We start from the raw sequence: 17,474 nt of genomic DNA on the forward strand, positions 1-17,474 counted from the left end.
CTGAAGCTGGTGGTAACAATGGCGATGAACAATTAGAATGATCAAGATGATTAAGACAATTGGATATATTTGTAAACATTAATTGGATACACAACACAGAAGGATTAAGACATCCTTTGGGCGAAAGAAAACACAAGGGGGTTAAAACTCATAGCAACTCAAGAAGAGGTGAAACTGGTAATGATTGGGATGACAACAATGAGAATGATCAAAAGCAGCACAATGATACCAATGCACATCCACTTCCTGCTGCTTCTCTGATGATTCTTTGCAGTTTTGAGCTCGTTAGCCCCATCATTCACGTAATGGCTGGCGTTCATCACATGATGCTCAATTTCATCCATCTGTTCACCTTGTGCTTCAACCATCACAGCCATATCCAGAAACACCTGATGAAGCTCCAACAGACTCTTCTCAATCTCCTTGGCAGCATCATACCTATCCTGAATCTCAACCACAGTTTCCAAGACCTTTCCTTTACCATGTTCCTGGATCGCACGAGTGAGAAACTCTTCACCTCCAGCGTTATCAGTGATGATCTTCTCAATCATCTCATCATCAGGGTGTTCTCCAGTGACAGTGAAGTACCTTCTCTCAACAACCTCCTTGTACTCACTCATCATCCTCTGCCTCAGCCCTTGAAACTCCATCATCACTTCCTTCAGCATCTTCCTCAGACCATTGGTCACAGCTGTCCTGCTCCTGTAAACCGGAGTTCCAGAGAGCCTTTTGATCTCCCTGTTGGCTTTATCCATCTCTTCAAGCTTCGACTTGATCGATTTGGCCTTCCTCAAACCCGAGACAATCTCGTTAGAGATCTTGTTGCGAAGAGACTTGACGGACTCAGCCTTGTGAACACCTTTACTCTCTTCGTTGTACTGCTCGACCCTAGCTAGTGTCTCGCGAATCAAACCAATCTCTGCTTTCACATACTCTGCTTCTTCTAAGAAAGAGGAAAGATTCTCACCGATCTTGTCAGCTTTAGCCGAAGCCATCTCAAGATCATACTCAGGACCTGCTTCCATATCCTTCATCGCCGCTTTTTTCAAGTCAACGTAACTCATAAACGATTTCGTCATCAAGTCATTCATCTTTTTCACCTGAAAGTCAACAAATTTCACAAGAATCAGAGACAATCGAGAGAAAGTAACAGATCAGAAACTGGAGAAATCAATTGAAGCACAACATATTTACCCTTATGTGTTCTAATCTAGATCCAAAGATTTGAGAGAGAGAAGTGCGAAACTGAAGAAGCTTTGAGTAGCAAGATGAGAAAAGGAGAAAGCTTTGTGATATAGGGGAAAAGGAAAAGAGCCGTTACTATGTTTCATCAACCCCAACGGCTATATTTTGGGCTTTTGTATCCGTCACATCGTCCGTCCCCATTATTATAGTCTCTCTCTCTGCTTCTCTTTTTATTTCTATTTTTAAAATTGTGTGATTTTCTTTTGGGAGGATTTCGAAGGTGAAACAGAATATAGGGGCTTAAACTATAGTTACGTGTATTATTATTTGCCGACGCGAGATTGAGACAGATTCAAAAAAGTGAATATGGACTAAATTGTAATTTACGAATGTTACAGAGAGAGACTGAGACATGTTTTAGATTTATTAAATTAAATCCACCTGTCAGGCACCATTGGTTACGAAAATAAAGAAGAGGTGGTGCGCTGTGCGGCTGCACTTTTGTCACCATCTTTATTCAAAATTGTGGTTTTTTTTTGTTAAAGGATATTCAAATTAAAATGAAAAAGGAAATGAAAATGTTTATAGGGTCCAAGCTCAGGAATAAAGCCCAAATAGAATAAAACTAGTTAGATCTATAGTTTAAAAGGAACCAAAATGAACCAAGTAGTGGACCGAACCAGTTAGAATCGGACCAGGAAAGAAACGGTTGGCATTAACCCTTCTTCACCCACCCGATAGTCTTCTTAGATTTCGTCGATCTGCTTTGTCTTCTTCTTTGTTGAGAGAGATTAGGTTTAGCCACCAGTAAGGTCATGTATCACCTCGAAACCAAAGAGCTAGCAAATCAGATGAGAGAGCTGCGTTGGAGTCACGGAAACTGAGTGCCTTGTTCCTCACTAAACGGTCCATCTGGCTTAAAAGTAGGTTTGCCGGTTTGAAGCTATTCCGATGAATCCGATGATTTCTTTCAGTCCAGAGAGAGTAGATCGTGGTCTGCCAAGCTAGTAAGAGTAATTTTTTTGCTGTTGTTGAACCTCTGAAAGTTTGTAAGCTTTGAGTCGTGTGCGTCCATGAACGGTTGGGAGTGAAATTACATCTCCGAGATATGATCTCCTAAACTGACCAGCTGAAGGGGCATTCAAAGAGTAGATGATCTCGACTCTCATCAGCCAAACCACAAAGGAGACACTTAGGGTCGACCTGAAGTCCCCAGTTCGTCAACCTATCCCTAGTAGGGCAGCGATTCAACATAAACAACCAGGTAAGAAAGTTGTGTTTTGGAATACCTCCTGGAGTCCACACAATTTTGTGCCATGGTACTAACGGTTTGTCCTCCTTGATTGCCTTGTAGATTGTCCATGTTGAGTGACCATCTCTGAGTTGATCATCAATCCACCAGACATAAGAGTCAGGTGAGTCAGATAACTGAATGGAGATTAACTCTTGCTGGAAGCGTACTTGGCGATCCGATCGTGCTGGTGGGATCCTCCAACCTCCTTGTCGCCAGAGAGTAGCGATAGTCGCACCTTTAGTAATGCCCAAGTAGCCATCATTTTGCAGGTAAGTTGCATACGACCCAAACTGCACCAATAATCAGTCCAAAATTTGCAGTTGTTCCCATTCCCCACTTGCATTTTTATCCATGGATAAGCTTCTTCTCGAATCTTTAACAGTTTGTTTGTCAACCAGGTGAGACGAGTGCTTGGCTTCCGAGTCCAGAAGTTGCTCAAGCTCCCAGAGAGGACAGAAATCTTGAACCAAGCTACCCATACCGAACCTGACCTAAAAAAGAGAAGCCAGATAAGTTTGAGTAAGCACGCTTTATTCCATTCTTTCAAATCCCATATGCCTAATCCTCCATGTCTCTTTTCAGTTGTAACGTCAGCCCATGCCACACGAGCAGAGTGATGCCCTTCTGTTGTCCCCTTCCAGAGGAAAGCTCCTGAAAGAGAGTTTAATATGTCTATGCATCTCTTGGGAAGAATCAGGGCCGAACACCAAAAGTTTGTGATACCCGCTATAACTGTGTTAAGCAATTGGAGGCGACCAGCAAAGGAGAGGGTTTTTGTTGACCACCCGTTGAAGGTATTCTTAACTTTTTGAATTAGGGGAGCACAATCTAGCAGAGTAAGCTTCTTGGTGCACAAAGGCACTCCTAAGTATCTAATTGGAAGCTGGCCATGACTAATCCCAGAGTTGACTTTAATTTGATCTATTTCCAGTTGAGAGAGACCTGAAGTATAGAAGCTCGTTTTGGGGAGGCTAATGGCGAGACCGGATGCATCTTCAAATTCTTTAAGAATCTGGAGAACATTCAGAACTGAGAGCGTCGTTCCTTCAACAAATATCAGCAAGTCATCAGCAAAGCAAAGGTGTGTAAGCTTTAACCCTGCGCATTTGTGATGATATTTAATTCTTCCATCCTCAGCCGCCTTGTCCAGCATTGCAGATAAACAGTTCATAGCCAGTACAAAGAGGTACGGAGATAAAGGATCCCCTTGCCTCAACCCTCTGCGACCTTTAAAGTATCCATGGACTGAGCCATTAAATCCCACAGAGAAGGAAGGAGTACAGACGCAGGCCTTGAGCCATCTCAGGTAAAGCTCTGGCACCTCAATCCCCCTTAAGCAGTTAAAAATGAACTCTCATCTAATTGTGTTAAAAGCTTTGGCTATGTCAACTTTGATAGTGATGCGTTTTGGTCCCACCTGCTTATGATAGCCATTTACCAATTCTGCAGCCAGTAGAGTATTCTCAACCAATAAACGTCCTTTGATAAATGCAGTTTGATTTTTTTGGACCAGGTCAAGAAGAATAGGCTTCAAACGGGATACAAGTATCTTGGATATAACTTTATACAGCGTGTTAAGACAGGAAATGGGCCTGAAATCTGAAACAAGAGAGGCACTCGGTAGCTTAGGGATGAGCGCAAGAGTAGTGGCATTAGTGGCTTTGGGAAGAAAAGCTGAGTGGAAGAATTGAAGAATACTCGAAATGGTTTCTTGGCCAATGATCCCCCAAGCGGACTTGTAGAAAGCAGAAGTAAACCCGTCAGGTCCAGGAGCTTTATTAGCGTTTAGTTTAAACATAACTTTAGTAATTTCCTCTGAAGATGGAATTCTGATCATTGACTGCTTTGTTTCAGGCGAGCACCTATAACTGATCAAGTCTTGGAACCAAGTAAGCGAGGTAACCAGAGGATGCAAGACTGCTGGACTCAAAATGTACTGGAAGTGACTAACAGCCATCATTCCCATTTCCTGCGGATCATCAACAACAGTGCCTGCTTTAGTAGAGAAAGACCTGATTGCATTGAATGCATTCCTAATACATGTCATCCGATGGAAGTAAGTTGTATTTAGGTCTCCTTCCTTTAACTAGTTGATTCGGGATCTTTGTTTAAAATAAGCTTCCTCCACTCTCCGTAACAGGTCCCATTTGGAGTGCAAATCTTGCTCCTGCTGGAAAAGAGTTGTAGTTGGATTCGCCAAGGCTTGTACCTGCACAACTTGAAGCAAACGGTTAGTCTCTCTTACTCGGTTTTGTATATCCGAGTAGTTCTCTCTTGATAGTGTTTTTAACTCTCTTTTCAGCATTTTTTGCTTTGCACACAGGGTTGACAAACATGTTTCCAGGGGACATAAATTTCCAGCCAAAATCCAAGCAGTTTCGATCGTTTCTAGGAAGCGAGGGTGGGAGGTGAGGAAATTGAAGAATTTAAAAGGCTTTGTGCCAGCTTGCGGAAGCGCTGTATCAAGGTCTATAAGACAAGGGGAGTGGTCAGAAAGTTCAGGGGACAAGAAGAAGGCTACGCTGTTCGGGTACGAGGTAAGCCAGACATTGTTAACAAGGGCTCTATCCAGTTTTTTACAAATAGGGTTGGCAGGACTTTTGTTTGACCAGGTAAATAGAGATCCTTGGTAACGCAAATCAACCAATTCCATCTGTAACAGGCAGTCTCGCAGCTCAATCATTCTAGTTGTCAAGTGGTTAACCATAGGACTAGAGTGCTCGCCAGGCTGAGTTATTTGGTTGAGATCCCCACACACCATCCAAGGAACAATATCAAAGTGAAATTTTTGTTGAAGTCCAATAAGTTCACACCACAGGTCAGTGCGTTCTTCACTCGCGTTAGGAGCGTAGACTGCAGTGAAAAAGAACCTCTGACCGCCTTGAATTATTATTTCACTAGTTATCATATGTCTTGATTGGTGCAGGACTGAGACAGTAGCTGGCGACTTCCAGATGATCACTATGCGCCCACTTTCCTCTTCAGCATGATTGGATGTAAAATGCCAGCCGGGGCAGGTAAGGTTCAGAATATGGTTCAGGTTTGGTTCCTTTATATGGGTTTCTATAATAGCACCAAAAGAAGGCTTATGAAAAGCAAGCCATGATGCAAAAGGCTGATGCTTATCCGGGTCATTAAGTCCTCGGACGTTCCAAAAAAAGGGTTTTATATACATCAGGATGGGATTAGAAGGTTAGGCTAGGTGAGAAGTCTCTCCCTTTTGACAGGAGATTCTTCCCAGAAGGTGGAAGAGAAGAGTTTAAAGAAGGTGGAGGAGAAGTGGTTGAACGCTTAGGCACGGGAGATGAAGGTATGACCAATGGTTGAGTCATGGCATGTGAAGGAGGGGACACAGGTTGGGTTACTAGTGGAGGGTTAGTGGTTACAGCAGGGGGGTTAGTAGAAGAGGATAGTACAGCGAAAGGGTTGCTAAGACAAGCTGAGAGGGATTACGGGATGGAGACGTGCAGTCCATAGGAGTGGGGGAAGGCGAACTTTCAGTTGGTGGTAAGGTTTCTGGGGCATGTTCGATTACAGGAGATGGTTGAGTAGACCCAATAGGAGCCTCAGTACAGACAGCAACAGGCCCAGCTTGAGGACCCTCTTCGGAAGGTACTTGTATACTTTCTTTGGAGCCCTTCGGGACATAAGCTTGCTTAGTCTGCTCTTTACCTTTACTCTCCTTCGAAGTAGTTGACTTATTTTCTAACCATGATGGCTTAGCAGATGGACAAAATTTGATGACATGACCTATTTGCTTGCAGTGAGAGCAGGAGGGTGGAATCCATGGATACTCAACTGAAATTGTGATAACCTCTCCACTATCACGGACTTTCTCCACTGAGGAAGGGAGAGGTAAGTTTAGGTTTCTCGCAACCTTTACATGGGCTTCAGAAATACTTACCAGGTTTTTAGTGAAGTCATCCATTTCCTTTGGCTCACCAACTAACCCTGCCACTAAGCTTATTCCCTTATGATGCATTAGGTCAAAGGGCATTCCTTTTAGATGAGCCCAAATCGGCACTGCGTTTAGATCAGTACTGACACCACCAGAAGCGTCCCATTGCGCCCCCAAAAACATACATTCGCCAATGTACCGCACCTTTTTCTCCAGAACTTTGGTACGTATGTATTCATTAGGTAGACATACCAACATTGAGTTATTAGCGTGGTTCAAATGTACTTCCAGTTTTTGTCCTTTGCCCCACATGTGGCTGAGTACACTTTGAATGTGTCTGTAAGTCGGGAGTAGACCTTTGAACTGACCAATTATAAAATCCTTATGAATTGCAGCTCCTTCATGAAATACCGAGTCAGGGATGACTATATGAGGAATACCATCAGCCGAATAAGAAGCAGGAGCAAGACGTGTGACCTTCCTATCCGCGTCTTTCCTTAGCTTTTGAGCTAGTGTAACAGATGGAGTGGAAGCAGTTGTGCTAGTAAGAGGTTTAGGATTGGGTACATGGGGGGGCTGGGGAGTTTCTGTTTGCTGAGGGATGGTAGTCTGAGGTTGCTTTGAGGGGGAAGGGAGGAGATGAGGTTGCGAGGAGGGATGGGTAAGAGGGATAGGAACAACAATGGTTGGGCAAGTACTTTGGATTGGAGTGGTAACAGTATTAACAGCAACAAGAGTAGTAGACGGAGCCAGGGGAACAGTTTGGGAAGAGACACCGGATAACCTTGTCTGAGTGGGAAGGAGCATACGAGTAACTTTTGGTTGAACAGGGCTCAGGAGACCGTCAGTTTGTGCATGAGCCGCAGTTATAGCTGGTGTTACTGTAGCTCGAGTTTCAGATCTAGGGTTTAGATTTAGTGATTGGTTGTAAGAGTTGAGGATTGCTTGAGCTTGAGCACACACAACCACTGGAGTAGGCTTATGATGAGCAGGAAGAGCAAGAATGACATTCTCCGGCTCGAATTGAGCAATAGGAGATTGAGGAGACAAGGAGAAAGATGAGATAGGGGAAAGAGGGGGAATTCAGAGAGGGATATGAGAAGGGAATGGTCGGGAGGGTCGGGAGGGTCAGGGGGGAAGGGAAAGGGACGAAACGAACTGCCTTCAGTCGCGGCTGAAGTGGAATTTTGGCCGGAAATTTGGTTCGCAGGGAACCAGCGGTTCGCCATTTATGAATATTTCTGGATTTTTTAACTAAAAGTTTTCGTCTGTGTTTCTCGTTTGTGTTTTGCGGTTCGTGTTGGAAAAACCTATTGTTTAGTTTTTTTTTTCTGGTTACGTTTCTCATGCACACTGTACGCGTAGTCGAACCACTATCACTATTTTAGAATAAATAATTTTCTTCCACATTTTGTTCTCCTCCAACGAAATATCTTCCTAGTTTTTTTTGAAAATCTAAACTCAGAAAAATGGTTCCTTTTTATAATTTCTCAAAGTCTTTCATAATTTTTAAAAATGCTCAAAACAGTGATTAATCAAATAAAAACTATCACATTTAAGTGAAATTACTTTACATTTGTTAAATATTTTATATTTAAATATATGTATTTATTGTCATGAATATTATATATGTTTATTTTGTAACGCTTGTTTCACGTGAAATATACATCAGATTCTTTCTTTAAAAACAAGAATCAACACATATTTTGTGTTGATATGTATACTTTGCTATGCAGTCACGTGATTGTAGCGTTGATATGTACTAAACGTTGTAATTTTTTGACTGATATACTTAAATAACTTATCGACAAAAAAAAATTTATATTCAGTAACGTTTGTTTCATATTAAACAAATTTTATTCCGACTACTTTGTCTAGTCAACACAAATCAGTAGTCACATTTGTTACGGTGCCTTCTTAAATAATGTATACGCATATGTATATGGTTATGGAACTTTTGAGTCTTGGGACTTCCTCCTTTGGCACACCAAAAATTCATTAGCTCTAGCGGTTGGTTAATGGTAGATACACGAAAAAAAACAAACAAAAGCATTTTTTTTCTTGAAACTAATCTATACTATGAAAAAGGAAAAAAAAATCAGAAAGAAATAAATATTAACGCCATAATATGTTTGGTTACACGAACAATGCGGTTTGATTAACAGCTATTAGCCTATTACGACACACCACACACGTTATACTTGACCATATCACCGCCATTCACAAGTATAATTAATACTTGCTAGCAATTATGCAAAAAAAAAAAAAAAAGAAGACCATAGGATAGTAGTTTTTTCCATACGCGTATACATTATTTAAGAAGGCACCGAAACGATCGAGAATATGATAAGGCGATCTGAGCAGACGATGGTATTGTACCGCGAAAAAATGGACTAAAAGGGGTTGTTGTTATTCTATTCGAAGACGGTGGTTACGCGGTGTCAATGGATACGTTCTACCGTGCCAATTTCAAGACCGTTATCGTGTCGATCCTTCACGAGACCTAAGACGTTGTCCTGCGACTCTTAAGATCTCTCTCGATTACATGTTTGCACTTTTATGTAAGGTATTTGGCATACCTAAACAGTCTAAAGTATGTTTAACCATTCTATTTGGGCTGACCTCCTCGAGATCTTGGTCTTGGTGGTGTGGCTCGAGTGGTCCTGGAAACGGTGACGGTTCCAACAGTGGCGGTGGCGGTTCTAACGGAGGCGGTGGTGGTATTTAAATAGACACACGTAAGTGATGTCACACACCTATTAAAACGAAAAGTCGTAATAAAAAAAATATAAATAAAATATAGTTAAAAGACACAACTCTATCGCCGCCGCCTCCGTTAGAACTGCCACCGTTTCCGTTCATTGTAGACAGTGAAGAGTTGTGTCTGTTTATTGTAGAGTTTGTATCTTTTAACTATATTTTTCATCACGAGTTTTTCGTTTTAATAAGTGTGTGATGTCACTGACATGTGTCTATTAAACACCGTCACCACCTCCATTAGAACCGCCACCGTTTCCAAGACCACCAGAGCCACACCACCAAAACCAGGACCTCGAAGAGGTCAGTCCAAGTAGAATGGTTAAACATACCTTAGACTGTTAGATATGTCAAATACCTTACATAAAAGTGCAAACATGTAATCGAGAGAGATCTTAAAAGTCACAGGACAGTGTCTTAGGTCTCGTGAAGGATCAGCAACCAGCACGATAATGGTTTTGAAATTGGCACGGTAGAATGAATCCATTGATCGTAACCACTGTCTTCGGATATAATAACAACAACCCCTTTCAGTCCATCTTTTTTCGCGGTACAATCCCATCATCTGAAGACAGTATATCCCATATACCATCTGAAGCTATAATGAGTCTCCCTCCAACATCTGAAAGCTGAACGTACATATAAAAAATATATACATTTTTGTTCAATATCTAATATAAGAATTGATGAAAGACGCAAACAAGGTGAAGGGAGCTTACTTTCACTTGCTTAACATGTGGTATAGGGACAATAAATTCACCCACATCCGTATCACCAATGGACCTCGAAAGACACAAACCACCAGGCCAGCATCGAAGTGGGAAGAGCTTGAAGCCACTCGTCCCTACTTGCGCCTTGAGGAATTGCACTCACGACATTGTCCAGAAGATGTTCCTTAGTATATATGGCAGCTGAATTACCATTGTGTCCATCAAAAATCTATAGACAAACCAAAAAAAGAAAGGATCAAAAATAAATGAGAGATTTTTTGAGTTCAAGAACGCTGTAGATGTCACTCTATAGTATATACAGAAGAATGTGTGTTACCCCGAAAACTGAAAAAGACGATGAAGGATCACCAGGTACCCTTTGACAATCAGTTTTAATCAAAAAGTATTCTTCTCCTTTCTTAGCAAGAGCAGCTTGACCATACTTGATAAGAGGCTTCTCTACTTTCTCGCTCCTCAGCTCATTACCAATGAGGGTTGCAAGAGGAACAAGCGTATGATTCGTCCTCGCTGCTTTTGACACGCTCATCCTTGTCCAGACTTCAGCATTGGCTAGAACAAAATCACAGACAAAATTATCATTTAGTATGAGTTGGTTTCGTGAATGCAAACAAACCAACTTCAAACAAACAAATACCAAAAATGCATACGTAATCTTTTGAATGCAAACAACCAAATACAAAAAATCTAGAGAGAATGCAGAAGAAAACCCTAATCTACAGAATTCTATAATCTTTTGAGATGCCGAAAAATAAAATGTGGTAAAAGTAGAATTGAGCAAATAAGCAACAGAGAAACTCAGTAGAAGAACACTATCGAAGCTTTTCTACACAAGATTAGGAACCATGAAACTCACCAGAACGAAATCGCGAGTAGCATACACAACAAATCTGGTATAAAGAATGGCTTCGTCAGATAATGCTAAGGTCCTCGTCGCTTCTCCGGGGGAGGGCGTCGTCGAGATTTCGAACGGAAGTATGAAACCCCTCAAAAGAAGAAGAAGAAGAACTTTGGAAAACTTTTCCATTTCCGTTTATTTAATTTGAATATCCTTTGAAAAAAAACAAAAAAGTTGCATAGTAGATTTTCTCAGATTGGAAAAGCGACGCGGGGGAAGGTTAGAAACAGCTAATTTTATTAGAAAAATGATATCCTTTTGAAATTACGTAATTACCCCTCAAAGTGCTGCTTTAGGTAAATTTAATTAATCCATATGTATGTATATTTTTAGTAAATTTTATAGAAAGCATATCTTTTATTGAAACGTATTGTGAAAATAGGAATTTATTACAATTTACTAAAGACAGTGAAGATATTAGGTAGTTTTAGAGTTCTTTTTTCAAGACATGTTAAATATTTAGAAAACTACCTTTTTCATTTAAAAAAAATTGTCTATCTTTTTAGTAAAAACAGGTTGACTTTTTTATTAGGACTTGATCATGTTGAGAAATTATTGACTAAATTGTAATTTACGAATGTTACAGGGGGCGCTTTTGTCGAGTCGAGAGAGAGAGAGACTGAGACAAGTTTATTAGATTAAATCCACCTGTCAGGCACGATTGGTTACGAAAATAAAGAAGAGGTGGTGCGCTGTGCAGCTGCACTTTTGTCACCATTTTATTCAAAATTGTGGTTCTCGTTTGTGTTTTGGGGTTCGTGTTTGGAAAAACCTATGGTTTAGTTTTTTCTTGTTACGTTTCTCATACACACACCATTATCACTATTTTAGAATAAATAATTTTCTTTCACATTTTGTTCTCCTCCAACAAAATATCTTCCTAGTTTTTTTAAAAATCTAAACTCAAAAAATGGTTCCTTTTTTAATTTCTCAAAGTCTTTCATAATTTCAAAAATGCTCAAAACAGTGATTAATTAAATAAAAACTACTAACATTTAAGTGAAATTACTTTACATTTGTTAAATATTTTATATTTAAATGTATTTATTGTCATTAATATTATATATGTGGTAGTCATTAATATTATATATGTTTATTTTGTAACACATTGTTTCACGTGAAATATACATCAGCTTTCTTTAAAAACAACAATCGACACATATTTTGCGTCGGTATGTATACTTTGCTATGTAGTCACGTGATTGTAGTGTCGATGTGTACTAAACGTTGTAATTTTTTGACTGATATACTTAAATAACTTATCGACAAAAAAAAAAAAAAATATTCAGTAACGTTTGTTTCATATTAAACAAATTTTATTCCTACTGTTTTTGTGTAGTCAACGCAGATCAGTAGTCACATTTGTTACAATTTCACTATTTCAATAGTTTTTTGTTTGTTACCACATCTTTTTGCTTTTGTTTTCTAATTGTTTGAACAAAACATTTCAATTTCCCTCTCTTGGAACCTTTCTTCGTATTGTGTTATGAACATGTTTACATATATGCATTATGGAATTGAGGAGGTTAACTGTAAAAGAATAAAACTAAAAGGGCAATCTCCAGTTATATAGTTAACCAGGTGGCCTTGAATGTAAAAAGAGTAAAGGGGAGAGAAAGAGAGAGAGAGGTGTGGTGGAGAGAGTGAGACCCACGTGAGTGATGTGTTGGCAAACTACCTTCCTTAAAATCCAAATCCATATATTATCCATCACTACTTTTTCTTTTTTCTTTTTCTTGTATATTTTGGTTTGGTATTAAATCCACGATCACTACTACTTTGTTTACCAGCCACTCCCCCGAGTTTTGTTCGTATTATGTTAATGTCGTTACAATATGCAACACATAAAAATCCTCTTTTTCTTTGCCATTGGTTTCTTCCATATATAATCCACACCTTTTGTCGGGATGAAACATTAGACATAAAAATTTAGTTTCTTAAATATACTTTATTTCCTACATTTTCCCAAATATACTTATACACTATTGTTCAAACAACATAGCTAACCAAATCATTTTTTTTTTTTTATAAAGAGTATTAAGTTCTAAGTTGGGCTAAACGATGGTTCATGACCTAATTTGTTGTTTACTTGTTTGGTAAATGATTCAGGAAGGATGTTACGTTTTACTTAATTTTTTTTTAATAACAAAAATTGATTGGTTCATGACCTATATAATCCATTTATTTATATACTAATGTAGATAAAATTTAAAACTAGTTACTGAAATTGCCTTAAAAATACTCTTCATTTCAAAATTAATCTAAAAAAAATATATCAATTTTTCGCACAAAACATGGTAATTATACATGCATTATCCGATTCAAAGTTGCAAGAATTTTTTTTTTTCATATCCGTAAAAATTCCTTAGTACCCGCGAGAGAAGAGAGTAGTCAAGAAAAGAACCTTATCCATTTATTTACTATCCTGACCGACTAAAGCTCATTATCACGAATCCACCGTCGGATCTTAAAAATGCCAAATCCAAATTGAACGGTCATGATCACCTAACCAAAAGCCAAAACAGTTTCTTGTCCAGAAAAATGTCTAATTTTTAAGATCTTTCCTTTTTCTTTTCTCTTTTTATTAAATAAAAAAAAAGCGAAACTTCGCTGGCGATTGAAGATTGCTGAGAAGACACGTCGTCTCTCTGAGAGAGCTTTTTCTTTATTTCTTCTTCCTTCGATTGTAAATTCTGGAGAGCGATTGTGTTTTTTTTTCTTTTCTTCATTCGTTCGGTGGTGATTTGATTAGAGAAGAAGATTTATTATGGCGGAAGTGATTAGCAAAACGAGTTTGTTCGTAGGAGCTTCTTGTGGGAATCATCACCGTGTTGTTGATGATTTCTCTGTTTCTCCTGTTAGTTTTGGTGGGTTTGGTTTGAAAAAGAGTTTCTCTTGTCTTCTTAAGGTTAAGAATCAAAAGCCTCTTAGAAGTGTTTTCCTTGGTAAACAGATCGTTCTCGGAGGAGGTGCTCAAACCGAGAGCTTCAAAAGGAGCTCTTCTTCCATCACAGCTCAGGTATATTTTATAATCTAGGCATGCGAGATCTGGTTTTAATGATCTTTCAAAGCTAAATTTTTCAAAGATTTTTTCTTTTTTTTAGGGGTTTATTGCTTTGATTTTGTAGTGAATAATCGATTTGTTTTTTTTTTGGAAAATCATGGCTAGATGTGGATGTTTTGGTTTTAGGGTTCTTGTGTTTTTTGAATTTGATATGTTTGGTTTTGTTGGATCTGGGAAAAATATATATGGTCTCTGACATGTGTAAATTTGCAGACGACTCTGAGGATTGGGACAGCTCAGAAGTGGTGGGAGAAAGGTCTGAAAGAAAACATGAGAGAGATCTCTTCAGCTCAAGAACTCGTTGACTCTCTCACCAACGCTGGTGATAAGCTTGTTGTTGTTGATTTCTTCTCCCCTGGCTGTGGCGGCTGTAAGGCTCTTCATCCTAAGGTTATCCATCCATCTCTACTTCTTCTTGGATGGACTATTTTATTTTCATGTTGGGGAAATGAATTCTCACAAGAATGGTTTGTGGATTCTTACAGATATGTCAGTTTGCAGAGATGAACCCTGATGTGCAGTTTCTTCAGGTGAATTACGAGGAGCACAAGTCCATGTGTTACAGCCTCGGTGTCCATGTCCTCCCGTTTTTCCGATTCTACCGAGGCTCTCAGGGTCGTGTTTGCAGCTTTAGCTGTACCAATGCCACGGTTCGTTCTCATTTGCATGAATCAAGAGAGAACTAATCAAAAAACCGTATTAATGTAGGTGTTTGTTTCTGATCTATATTTGCTTTTGTTTTTCAGATCAAGAAATTCAGAGATGCATTGGCAAAGCATGGACCAGATAGGTGCAGCCTTGGACCAACCAAAGGTCTTGAAGAGAAAGAGCTTGTGGCACTTGCTGCCAACAAAGAACTCAACTTTACTTACACACCAAAGCCTGTACCAGCTGAGAAAGAAGCTGCCACTCCTCATTCAAACCCAAGTCTCCCTGTTCCTCTTCCGTCCATGAGCAACAACGACGGAAAAACATTGGTCTCCGCAGGGAGATGAGAGTGACCGGATAAACATTTCCCTGTACAGTTTGCGTCGTAGTAGTAGCAGTACCTAAAGATGTCAGTTCTTAGAGCAGCCAGCCGGTTTAGTGGGGTTTAGTTTTTTTCGGGTCCCTTGAGCAAAATCGGCTATTGGCATCTGTGTTTTCTAGAGCAAAACCAGTTCCGATGGTTACTCGAGTTTTGCTCAGCTCTTATGGGATTGAGAGTGGAAGTTCATGCGCTTGTCTTCCACCTTCAATCAGCTTCAGTAGTGTTTTGGTTTCTTTCTTTGTTTTTATTTGCTTTAAAGTTTTTAATGTAATTAAAAATATCCAATGAGGATTATCATACAATGTCGTGAAGCACTTCTATGAATTGGTATCTTATATAGTATGTAGTATATATTAAGGTTTTTCTAATGTGGTGCTTACTCTGTTTGATATGTTGTCTCTTTGAAGTTATTTGTAAAATTAGATCGTTGGTTAACGACTACTTCAAGATAGTTAAAAGTTTATTGGATATTTATTAGTTTTTATAACAAAATTTTTGGTTTTCATATCAGTGAGAAGAAATACAGCAATTGCGTGGGAGTGGTAAAAAGGGATTGTTCTGTTACTAACTCTACTTCGAAGGCACCAAAACATATCAGAAAGTATACAAGATAAGATCTTCAAAGACAGCTTATAACAATATTCGAAAAACTTTAAAACAAAATTTATATTAAAAACCCTCCACTGCTCTGCTTGGCATCCTCATCACGCAAAAAACACACGTTTCCCATTTTGAAAGAGATTAACCAGACGTTGAGAAGATTATATCATCCATCGTCAACTGTTAGATGAAACTGAGCTTTCAGGTTTACAAGACACTCATTCTAGCATTTGATCAGCAGATGCAGATCCTTGGCTGCTGGCTTTCTGGTTTGTCTTCTTTTTGCCTGCTAACAAGTAGACAAAAACATCTAGTTACTACTTCCATTATCAATCCGCTAAATTACATCAAGTAATAAAAGGCGACTAAGAGAGATCAGGCTTTACAACAAAAGCACAAGGAATCACCTTTATTCTTTAGTTTATTGAGCTTCAAGTTCTTCTTTACGCTAAATTTTTTGGGAGATTTCTTGGTGTCTTCTGATGCAGCTGAAACCACAAGGAAGAGATGAGCTTTTGATTAACAAAGACGAAAATAAAAACGAAGTAACAAGATCAATAAGAATCCAAACAAAACCTGAACAATTTCATGAATTGCACAAAACAATATACAAAAGAAAAGACTGCAATATTAATGTTCCTATCTGTTGTTTTGCTAAAACCAACATGTGAATAAAACTTGAAAGAAACATACGAAAAAGATACAGAAGATATGAATATTCCAATACTGATGATACTATAGACTTGCATTTCTAAGCATTGAAAGTTAATTCCTAACTGCTATTTCCACAATCGAGTTAAATAAGATTTCTAATTACCAAAACTTCATTCTAGAGTTTGCATATCTCTGAGCATTTGAAAGTATATATATCTTTAACTGTTATTTCCACAATCGCATCATACAAGATTTCTAAGTGAAAAACTTCACTCAAGCCGCGAAATAAAGTGATCAATCAACACAACAAAAAAAAGAAAGCTCAGTAGCTTTAGAATTACCTTCAGCAGCAGCCATCTCTACATCTTCCATGGTAACAAGACCCTTGTCCACCATATCTTTTTGCTCCTGTTAGAAGAATCAAACAACCCTTATTACTTCAACTTACAAAAGGCTAATACAAAACCAAAGCTTTATAAATCGTCAGAAGGCTCATATCATAGCTAAGACCTAATAGTGCTGTGATTCTCCAACTTCTTACTATATCAAAAGAGAAGATGATAAAATAAAAAAAAGGACATACTCGGCGCCATTTGCGAAGGAGCTTTCTCTGACGTTTACCGGAGACGGAAGGGACGGGAACTCTGGTCTTCAATTTATTAGTGAGAGGATGTCCGTGAATGGCTCGTTTTCTATCAGCTTTCGCCTCTCTCTTCTTCTTCGCGATTTCGTTGTACTTGGCCATATCGTCTTCTTTCACTGTGTAATTCCCACAAAACCTTCGACGACTCCTCCGCCTCACTTAATAAAACCTAAAAACCAACTTCTTCTAAAACCCTAGAATTCAGCACTTTTGAATTGTATTTTGGGCCTTTTCCCAAATTTTTACTTGGGCTTTTATTGTCGACCTGCTTTCTAAATAGATAACCAACATGGATAAATCCGGTTCGGTTTGATTCGGCTCAAATTGAAAGACGCCGAATCACGTCGAATAATCTAAACAATAAATGTACAATTACGAACAACTGTAATTAACATTAGAACCACCAGATCCAGGTTAATATATGTCTAATCACATTCAAAAGTAGGAAAAAAAAAAAACCTATGGGGGAATAAAAAGGGAAAGCTCTTCTTCTTAGTTAGCACATGGGATTCCAGCTTCATCTTTCTCTCTAAAAATATCACAATTATGATCTCATAATGATGAGGGTATATATTTAAATAGTGCATGAATTATCTCATTGAATTTCATACATAGGGGGATTGTATTGTTGTTATTCTTGGGTGGGTATTATATATAGTATTTAATTATTTGATATAAAGGCCCATATGGGTGCATGTGAAATGTGAATAAAGTTAGATTTAT

The 17,474-nt window shown here is 38.8% G+C and overlaps 5 protein-coding genes across 7 annotated transcripts; 1 reads left to right on the forward strand and 4 right to left on the reverse strand.

The window, feature by feature from the left end:
- Nucleotides 1–38: 38 nt before the first annotated feature.
- Nucleotides 39–1,456, reverse strand: LOC104739448 (syntaxin-related protein KNOLLE). Its single transcript, XM_087484250.1, has 2 exons — nucleotides 1,195–1,456; nucleotides 39–1,100 (listed from the first exon to the last, which is right to left on the reverse strand). Exon 2 carries the CDS (start codon nucleotides 1,089–1,091, stop codon nucleotides 159–161), a length of 933 nt encoding a protein of 310 aa, XP_087340376.1. The 5' UTR covers nucleotides 1,092–1,100; nucleotides 1,195–1,456; the 3' UTR covers nucleotides 39–158.
- A 1,168-nt stretch (nucleotides 1,457–2,624) lies between these two features.
- Nucleotides 2,625–9,621, reverse strand: LOC147927798 (uncharacterized). Its single transcript, XM_087484670.1, has 5 exons — nucleotides 9,493–9,621; nucleotides 5,933–7,394; nucleotides 4,689–5,542; nucleotides 3,918–4,448; nucleotides 2,625–3,800 (listed from the first exon to the last, which is right to left on the reverse strand). The coding sequence occupies exons 1-5, from the start codon at nucleotides 9,619–9,621 to the stop codon at nucleotides 2,625–2,627; spliced, it is 4,152 nt and encodes a 1,383-aa protein (XP_087340796.1).
- LOC104739449 (putative protein phosphatase 2C 5) lies at nucleotides 8,473–10,969 on the reverse strand. The gene is made up of 4 exons (XM_087484251.1): nucleotides 10,719–10,969; nucleotides 10,182–10,414; nucleotides 9,854–10,073; nucleotides 8,473–9,763 (listed from the first exon to the last, which is right to left on the reverse strand). Exons 2-3 carry the CDS (start codon nucleotides 10,389–10,391, stop codon nucleotides 9,906–9,908), a joined length of 378 nt encoding a protein of 125 aa, XP_087340377.1. The 5' UTR covers nucleotides 10,392–10,414; nucleotides 10,719–10,969; the 3' UTR covers nucleotides 8,473–9,763; nucleotides 9,854–9,905.
- Nucleotides 10,970–13,278: 2,309 nt separating this feature from the next.
- On the forward strand, nucleotides 13,279–15,222 carry LOC104739450 (thioredoxin-like 1-1, chloroplastic). 2 transcript variants are annotated; one of them, XM_087484252.1, is made up of 5 exons: nucleotides 13,308–13,627; nucleotides 13,714–13,779; nucleotides 14,038–14,214; nucleotides 14,310–14,474; nucleotides 14,571–15,222. In XM_087484252.1, exons 1-5 carry the CDS (start codon nucleotides 13,598–13,600, stop codon nucleotides 14,817–14,819), a joined length of 687 nt encoding a protein of 228 aa, XP_087340378.1. In that variant the 5' UTR covers nucleotides 13,308–13,597; the 3' UTR covers nucleotides 14,820–15,222. The 2 variants fall into 2 exon arrangements, with proteins under 2 accessions (XP_010458099.1, XP_087340378.1); XM_010459797.3 differs by having other exon boundaries at nucleotides 13,279–13,779.
- Nucleotides 15,223–15,394: 172 nt separating this feature from the next.
- On the reverse strand, nucleotides 15,395–16,970 carry LOC104739451 (uncharacterized). Of its 2 annotated transcripts, none has more exons than XM_010459799.3 (4): nucleotides 16,692–16,970; nucleotides 16,450–16,516; nucleotides 15,862–15,942; nucleotides 15,395–15,740 (listed from the first exon to the last, which is right to left on the reverse strand). In XM_010459799.3, exons 1-4 carry the CDS (start codon nucleotides 16,851–16,853, stop codon nucleotides 15,673–15,675), a joined length of 378 nt encoding a protein of 125 aa, XP_010458101.1. In that variant the 5' UTR covers nucleotides 16,854–16,970; the 3' UTR covers nucleotides 15,395–15,672. The 2 variants fall into 2 exon arrangements, with proteins under 2 accessions (XP_010458101.1, XP_010458100.1); XM_010459798.3 differs by having other exon boundaries at nucleotides 15,395–15,743; nucleotides 16,692–16,952.
- Nucleotides 16,971–17,474: the final 504 nt, after the last annotated feature.

Source organism: Camelina sativa, chromosome 14 (assembly GCF_030686135.1).
Source record: "Camelina sativa cultivar CO46 ecotype springtype chromosome 14, ASM3068613v1".
Taxonomy (NCBI): domain Eukaryota; kingdom Viridiplantae; phylum Streptophyta; class Magnoliopsida; order Brassicales; family Brassicaceae; genus Camelina; species Camelina sativa.